This window comes from Nerophis ophidion, linkage group LG09 (genome assembly GCF_033978795.1).
Source record: "Nerophis ophidion isolate RoL-2023_Sa linkage group LG09, RoL_Noph_v1.0, whole genome shotgun sequence".
NCBI classification, from domain to species: domain Eukaryota; kingdom Metazoa; phylum Chordata; class Actinopteri; order Syngnathiformes; family Syngnathidae; genus Nerophis; species Nerophis ophidion.
This window is the reverse complement of record NC_084619.1, coordinates 69,877,330-69,885,523: the sequence shown is the minus strand read 5'-3', so window position 1 is coordinate 69,885,523 and position 8,194 is coordinate 69,877,330. Positions and strand designations below refer to the sequence as shown.

The following is an 8,194-nucleotide window of genomic DNA, read 5'->3' as shown; positions in this document are numbered from 1 at the left end:
AATGATTTGTGCAGTCCTTTGAGACATTTGTGATTTGGGTCTATATAAATAAACATTGATTGATTGATTGATGGCCGGAAAAGGGTGGAGTGCCATCTCCGGGTTGGGGAGGAGACCCTGCCCCAAGTGGAGGAGTTCAAGTACCTAGGAGTCTTGTTCACGAGTGAGGGAAGAGTGGATGGTGAGATGGACAGGCGGATCGGTGCGGCGTCTTCAGTAATGCGGACGTTGTATCGATCCGTTGTGGTGAAGAAGGAGCTGAGCCGGAAGGCAAAGCTCTCAATTTACCGGTCGATCTACGTTCCCATCCTCACCTATGGTCATGACCGAAAGGATAAGATCACGGGTACAAGCGGCCCAAATGAGTTTCCAGGTCTCTCCCTTAGAGATAGGGTGAGAAGCTCTGCCATCCGGGAGGAACTCAAAGTAAAGCCGCTGCTCCTCCACATGGAGAGGAGCCAGATGAGGTGGTTCGGGCATCTGGTCAGGATGCCACCCGAACGCCTCCCTAGGGAGGAGTTTAGGGCACGTCCAACCGGTAGGAGGCCACGGGGAAGACCCAGGACACGTTGGGAAGACTATGTCTCCCGGCTGGCCTGGGAACGCCTCGGGATCCCCCGGGAAGAGCTAGACGAAGTGGCTGGGGAGAGGGAAGTCTGGGTTTCCCTGCTTAGTCCCGACCTGGGATAAGCGGAATAAGTTCCTATTTTTTTCCACTCCCTTGTCTGGTTTCTTTGGTTACTCATTTTGTCCACCTGTCTCTGGTGGACAAAATGCTGCTTCCCGAGCACTAATCAGAGGCAGCATTTAAGCTCGTCTTTGCCAGTCAGTCGCCCTGTGCTGACTTGTTTCATGCCTTGCCATAGTTTCGTGCTTCATGCCATGCCAAGTAAGTTTTGTTTGATTTATGTTCTGGCTTCACGGTGGCAGAGGGGTTAGTGCGTCTGCCTCACAATACGAAGGTCCTGCAGTCCTGGGTTCAAATCCAGGCTCGGGATCTTTCTGTGTGGAGTTTGCATGTTCTCCCCGTGAATGCGTGGGTTCCCTCCGGGTACTCCGGCTTCCTCCCACCTCCAAAGACATGCACCTGGGGATAGGTTGATTGGCAACACTAAATTGGTCCCTAGTGTGTGAATGTTGTCTGTCTATCTGTGTTGGCCCTGTGATGAGGTGGCGACTTGTCCAGGGTGTACCCCGCCTTCCGCCCGATTGTAGCCGAGATAAGCGCCAGCGACCCCCGTGACCCCGAACGGGAATAAGCGGCAGAAAAATGGATGGATGGATGGATGGACCGTATATGCGTTAGCTTTGTTCTTTAGCCCAAGTTGTGCCTCCGCTGTGAGCTACTTTTGTTTGTATATTTTTTTTTAGTTAAAATTAAATCATGTTTTTACCTAAATGCCATGTCCCGAGTAGTCCGGATAAGCGGAAGATGATGGATGGATGGATGGATGGATGATTGATTGATATTATCCCAGTGGTTGAAGATCTGGACTCTGACTCTGAGACCCACCAGACGTCCCTCCTCTCTCTCTCTCCTAAGGTGAGTTTAAAGTTTGCGGGGCCACGCCGCCTGTGATTGGTCCAGGAGGAGCTTACCTTCATGCAAATGAGGCACCGCGCCTGGGCGGCTGCGAGGAGGAGGCAGTCCCAGGAACAAACCCTCACCTTCTCCCAGCTGCACAAAAAAAAAACAACAAAAAAAAAACATCTCCCAACTCCCAACTTGAGAGTAAAAGCCTGCAATCGAGCGGACAAAGAGGCCCTGATAGATGCGGGTTTGTCCCTTCTTGGCACCGGCGCGACAACCCGAGGCTGCGAGGAGGACTCTGTCCCTGCTATGAGGCGACCATGAGCGGCGCACAAGTCAGCGGCAGCAAGTGCGCGTCGGGGCCCGTCAGCAGCTTCACCATCCAGTCCATCCTGGGCACGCCCGTCCAGGCGACGCGCACCGGGACCAAGGAGCTCTCCAAGGGGCATGCGGCGGCGGTGCAGGCGGCGGCGGCGACGACCGGAGCCCCGCCGCGGAGGAGGACGCTGTCGGTGTCCTCGGAGGAAGACTGCAGCGGCGGGGAGGACTCGGCGGACTGCTTCTCCTGCTCGGAACCAGCGGCTCACCGGGAACACAACTTCTCATGTTTAGGTGATTATTCCAGCCCTACATTTGCTACCGCTTGTCCTTTTAGTTAGCGCAAAGCATGTATTTCTGATGATCATTTTGGCGATGACAATTATTTTTGTTATTAGGAACTAAAGACGCACTTTTATAGGCAAATATCAGGAGATATTTTTGCACAGATTTAAAAAAAAAATGAATTTGACTCTCTTTGACAATAAATATTTACTAATAAGTGCAGAAAAAAAAAGAGAGGATGACTTAGATCAGGGGTCGGGAACCTTTTTGGCTGAGAGAGGCAAATATTTGAAAAAGTATTTCCGTGAGAGCCATATACTTTTTTATTTTTTTAAGACTGAATATGCCTGCATTTTTAAGCAAGACCAACATTTTTGGAGTATAAGCGGTAGAAATGGATGAATAATAACATCATTATTCTGAAGCTAACCAACAATAAATAAAATCCTTCGTAGCATTAATGCAACTTCTTGAACAGGTGCGGTAGAAACCGGATGGATGGATTAAAATGCATGAGAATGCTTTATATTTTGAATGTTATTTTTGACACCAGTGGAATTATTCATTACTTATCGTGTTAAGCAATGTCAACCAAAACTTATCCGAGAGCCAGATGCAGTCATCAAAAGAGCCACATCTGGCTCTAGAGCCACAAGTTCCCTACCCCTGTCTTAGATCAACATTTTTTCAGTGATGTAAACATTTTTTTTTAATTCAAGTACCTCCTAATTAGAGCAAAGCATTTTTGGTTGAAAAAAATACAGCACTATGTCATCAGTTTCTGATTTATTAAACTGTATAACAGTGCAAAAATATTGCTCATTTGTAGTGGTCTTTCTTGAACTATTTGGAAAAAAAAAAGATATAAAAATAACTAAAAACTTGTTGAAAAATAAACATGTGATTCAATTATAAATAAAGATTTCTACACATAGAAGTAATCATCAACTTACAGTCCCCTCTTTGGGGATTGTAATAGAGATCCATCTGGATTCATCAACTTCATTCTAAACATTTCTTCACAAAGAAATCTTTAACATCAATATTTATGGAACATGTCCACAAAAAAATTTGTCAACACTGAATATTGCATTGTTGCATTTCTTTTCACAGTTTTTGAACTTCCATTCATGCTTTGTTGAGGTATTATTCAATAAATATGTTTTTTTTTTAAATTGTTGATATTTTTAGAATATTTAAAAAAAAATACCTTCAAGTACCCCTAGGGGTACGCGTACCCCCATTTGAGAACCACTGACTTAGATTATAATTAGAGTGATTTCCTGGGGAGTGAGAGGGTTTTTATAATGGCTTGGTCGTTTTTTTTTTATTTTTTATAATCATCAAATTGACAATAAAAGTAAATAACAACATGACAATCTTACTCGGTTACACGTCAGAAGTTGTAACTTCAAACTAAAGCGTGAAAAAGGCGCGGTTTTGTACTGTTTTCCTAATGTTTTATACTGTTGTTGGACTTATTTTGACTATTGTTCCTCAACTGTTTGTAAATGTTGAAATTTATATATAAAAAAAAACAAAATGAGAGAAAATAAAAAAAAAAACAACATGAAAAAGTTAAGAAAAATCCAGCCTTGTTTTAGAAGTCAACATTTCTCAGTGCAAAATGACACACACACACACAAACACACACACACACACACACACACACACACACACACACACACACACACACACACACACACACACACTAATCTTGTATTTTCTAGATATATAAAGATTAGTATCTGCAACATTAATAATATATACTATACACATACAAAAACAGCTAAGCCTTTAGTTATTTTTCAATTTTTTGCTTATAATTGTTTTATTAATGTAAATTATTTACTTCACGTTATTACAGTATGTCTCTATATACATATATACATATATTTTAATTAATTTTGCCCAAAGGGGGCGCATTTCAATTTCTCACACACACTTGTTATTTCATATGTTGGCCAGAGAGGGCGCCGTTTTGAAAGCGGTCATTTGAAAAATTAGATATATAAAGATTTGTTACTACAACATGAATAATATATACAAACTATGCAAATATAAAAAAAGTAAGCTTTCGGTTAATAATTTTTTGTTTGTAATTAAATATTTTTTTAATCATTATTTACTTCATGTTATTACAGTATGTCTCTATATACATCCATTTCCTACCGCTTGTCCCTTTCGGCATATTTATTAATTTACTTTTTTAATCAATTTTGACCAAAGGGGGCGCATTTCCATTTCTTACACACACTTGTTATGACAGGTTATAATTAGATTGAATGCCTGGGGAGAAAAAAAAAGTGTTTTTTTTTTTATTAGGCTTGTTTTGATCGGTTTCATTTATTTTATTAGTGATCTGCGTTTTATTGTGGAGGTCCTCGTGACGACCCGAGCAGCGTGCGTGGTGGCAAGTAATGACGGCGCGCGCTTATATTCGCGATCTAATTGAGGCGGCTAATTGATGGGACGTGTTGGCAGAGTGCTCGTCAATTGGCCGTTAAATGGCGCTTGGATGAATATGCTGGTGGGGCTGCTGGTTGATTTAAAAAGTCACGGTCGATTTAGTGCAAGAGTGCACACTTCACCGAGAGGGACAATTGGATGTTTTTTTTATTTTTATTTCCCGGGTAAAAGAAAAAAAATTCCCGCGTAAATTAGGTGTTTTTTTTTATTTATTTCCCGCGTAAATTGGATGTTGTTGTTTTTACCCGCGAATTTTTTTTTTCCCCGGCGTAATTTTTTTTTTTTACACCCCGCGTAAATTGAGTGTTTTTTTTCCCGCGTAAATTGGGTGTTTTTTAAATTTATTTCCCGCGTAAATTGGATGTTGTTGTTTTTACCCGCGAATTATTTTTTTCCCCCGCGTAATTTTTTTTTTTTTTACACCCCGCGTAAATTGAGTGTCCCCCCCCCCCCCGCGTAAATTTGATGGGTGTTTTTTTGTTTTTTTCCCGCGTAATTTTTTTAAATTTTTTTTACCCCGCGTAAATTGAATGTTTTTTTTTTCCCCCCCGCGTAAATTTGATGGGTGTTTTTTTTTTTTTTTTCCCCGCGTAATGGTAACGAGGTGTGTCTCCGGGCAGGTGCGGCCAAGGGGCTCCTGTCCGCCGCCGAGGGTCTGGCCCGGAGGCAGGACTACAAGGAGGCGCATGAGGACGGAGGCTGCGCGTCCCCCGAGGAGCGGCGGGCGGACGACAAGCACCTGCAGGGCGGCTCGGCCAAGAAGAAGACGCGCACCGTCTTCTCCCGCAGCCAGGTGTACCAGCTGGAGTCCACCTTCGACATGAAGCGCTACCTGAGCAGCTCGGAGCGCGCCTGCCTGGCCTCCAGCCTGCAGCTGACCGAGACGCAGGTCAAGACCTGGTTTCAGAACCGCAGGAACAAGTGGAAGCGGCAGCTGTCCGCCGAGCTGGAGGCGGCCAACATGGCGCACGCCTCGGCGCAGACACTGGTGGGCATGCCGCTGCTTTTCAGGGACAGCTCCTTGCTGCGCGTCCCGGTGCCTCGCTCCATCGCCTTCCCGACGCCCCTCTACTACCCGGCCAGCAACCTGCCGGCCCTGCCTTTGTACAACCTGTACAACAAGGTGGACTACTGACATGGCGGACTCTTCTTCAATATGACGCTTCCCGATATGTATTAAATACACCATGTGTATTATCAATAATTTTATACTTCTTTTTTTTTTTTTTTAACCTTTCACATCACTTTTCAATCCTCCTATGTTTTAACAATTAAAGCCCCTCATTCTTCCATCTAAGGCAGGGGTGTCCAAAGTGCGGCCCACGGGTTATTTTTTTTACCGGCACATTTTAAAAATGGAAAAAAAAAATTAAAAACATAAAAAAGTGCTATAAAAGGTGAAATGTAACAAGAAATTGTTGCAATGTTCGCTCTTATAACACAGGCTGTTTCTTTCTTTAAAAAAATAATAATGAATCAAAATCAATCTCATTTTGAATTATTGACCTATTCAAGGCTTCGATTACATCACATTAAATATTCATATTTGAGATATTTTTTTGGGGGAAAACGTTGCATATTTTGTGTTTTGCCATATAAAAAAATGCAGCTGTTTTTTTTTTTTTTACAAAAGAAGGGCCTAAAACAAAAACAAAACATAAACACATCCATCCATCCATTTTCCTACCGCTTATTCCCTTTTGGGGTCGCTGGCGCCTATCTCAGCTACAATCGGGCGGAAGGTGGGGTACACCCTGGACAAGTCGCCGCCTCATTACAGGGCCAACACAGACAGACAGACAACATTCACACACTAGGGACCATTTAGTGTTGCCAATCAACCTATCCCCAGGTGCATGTCTTTGGAAGTGGGAGGAAGCCGGAGTAGAACCCACGCATTCACGGGGAGAACATGCAAACTCCACACAGAAAGATCCCGAGCCTGGATTTGAACCCAGGACTGCAGGACCTTTGTATTGTGAGGCAGACGCACTAACCCCTCTTCCACCGTAACACAATAAAACTTAAAATTGACAAGATATACCGTATTTCCTTGAATTGCCGCCGGGGCGCTGATTAATTTAAAACCTCTTCTCACTCCTGCATTTACCAAAGGCATGCAGTAAAGGAAGCATGCGCTAATTATTATTATTATTATTATTATTTTTTACTTTTTTGTCCTGTCCAGCTTCTCAGGCAAATCATATAGTTCAGTTTTTCTTTACAAAAGAGAAGTGTAGGATACTTCTTTTGTTTATTAAATGCATTTATATTATCATTTGGTGCAGCCGGTCCGGAGCAGGAGAGAATAGAAAGAGGAAAAAAAAAGGAAGACGGAGGAGGAAATTGTGTAGGTAAGAGGGGGATTAGACAGAGAGACAAAAAAAACAACAACAATAGAACAACACCAGCACATACGATATGTACAAATATGATCGTAAAAGTGATAGCGAAGAAACAGTTAGTGAAATAAATAATAATATAGAAATGACAATGAGCATTTTTACACTACAATTGGAGCAATACAAATACCAATAGAAAAAGCGCTATTGATTATGAACAATACCAATAGTTTACCTCTATTATCAACAATACGCTAATTATTTTAAAACCTCTTCTCAATCCGGCACTTACCAAAGGCATGCAGTAAAAAAATTGAGTGTGATGTAAGCTTGGACCTTAAATCCTACTGAATAGCTCTTAATGTTCTTCCCTTTATGAGATTTCAAATGATTGAAATCAGCCTCCTCCATTTTGAAAATGATGACAGGGGAAGTGTCACTCGTGACGTGACGAGTTTGACCCGGTGGTAATTCTAAGCATGCGCTAATTATTTTGGGAAGTAATTCGAGGCAGGCGCATACTATATACCCGGCGGCAATTCAAGGAAATACGGTATATGAAGTCGAGCCGGAGATTATTGTGCTAAAAGTAAACAGTAAAAAAAAAATATTATTTATTTTTTCAACACTTTAATGAGCAGGACACTTTTGGATCCCCGATTATTTTAGTGTGATTTGTTTTTAAGTAAAAAATAATAATGAATCAAAATCCAAAATGAAGGCTCCAATTATTATATAATCTCAAATATTCCACCTAATAATTTTATTGGGTGGAAATATTGCATATTTTGTGTTTTTTTTTCTTTTTTTTCCCCCTAATATTGATCTGGAGATTTTAAAACTTGAATAATAATGAACATAATACTGAATAATGAGACATTTTAAATATTTTTTTTACCAAAACCCTTTGGGGTCCCCGGGATCATAACTGAGTGGAGGCCTAATTGTACATTTTTTATACATATTGGTTTTTAAAATAAAATTATGAAAATAGCACCTGGGGACAGGTTGATTGGCAACACTAAATTGGCCCCTAGTGTGTGAATGTGTCCAGGGTGTACCCCGCCTTCCGCCCGATTGTAGCTGAGATAGGCGCCAGCGCCCCCCCCGCGACCCCGAAAGGGAATAAGTGGTAGAAAATGGATGGATGGATGGAAAATAGCCCCCGCTTGCTTTGATTTTTCAGTGGAAAAAGTTTGGACACCCCTGATCTAAGGGAAACCATTTCCTTGTTTGTACTGTAATCTGC

At 42.0% G+C, this 8,194-nt stretch overlaps 1 protein-coding gene across 1 annotated transcript; it reads left to right on the top strand.

The window, feature by feature from the left end:
• Positions 1-1,548: 1,548 nt before the first annotated feature.
• On the top strand, positions 1,549-6,211 carry hmx2 (H6 family homeobox 2). The gene is made up of 2 exons (XM_061909982.1): positions 1,549-2,143; positions 5,224-6,211. Exons 1-2 carry the CDS (start codon positions 1,852-1,854, stop codon positions 5,736-5,738), a joined length of 807 nt encoding a protein of 268 aa, XP_061765966.1. The 5' UTR covers positions 1,549-1,851; the 3' UTR covers positions 5,739-6,211.
• Positions 6,212-8,194: the final 1,983 nt, after the last annotated feature.

Excerpts from the sequence above, each read along its gene's own strand:
- hmx2 (XM_061909982.1), top strand. The coding sequence starts at position 1,852 with ATGAGCGGCGCACAAGTCAGCGGCAGCAAGTGCGCGTCGGGGCCCGTC. Across the intron at positions 2,144-5,223 it reads ACACAACTTCTCATGTTTAG|GTGCGGCCAAGGGGCTCCTG; the intron begins GTGATTATTCCA and ends GTCTCCGGGCAG.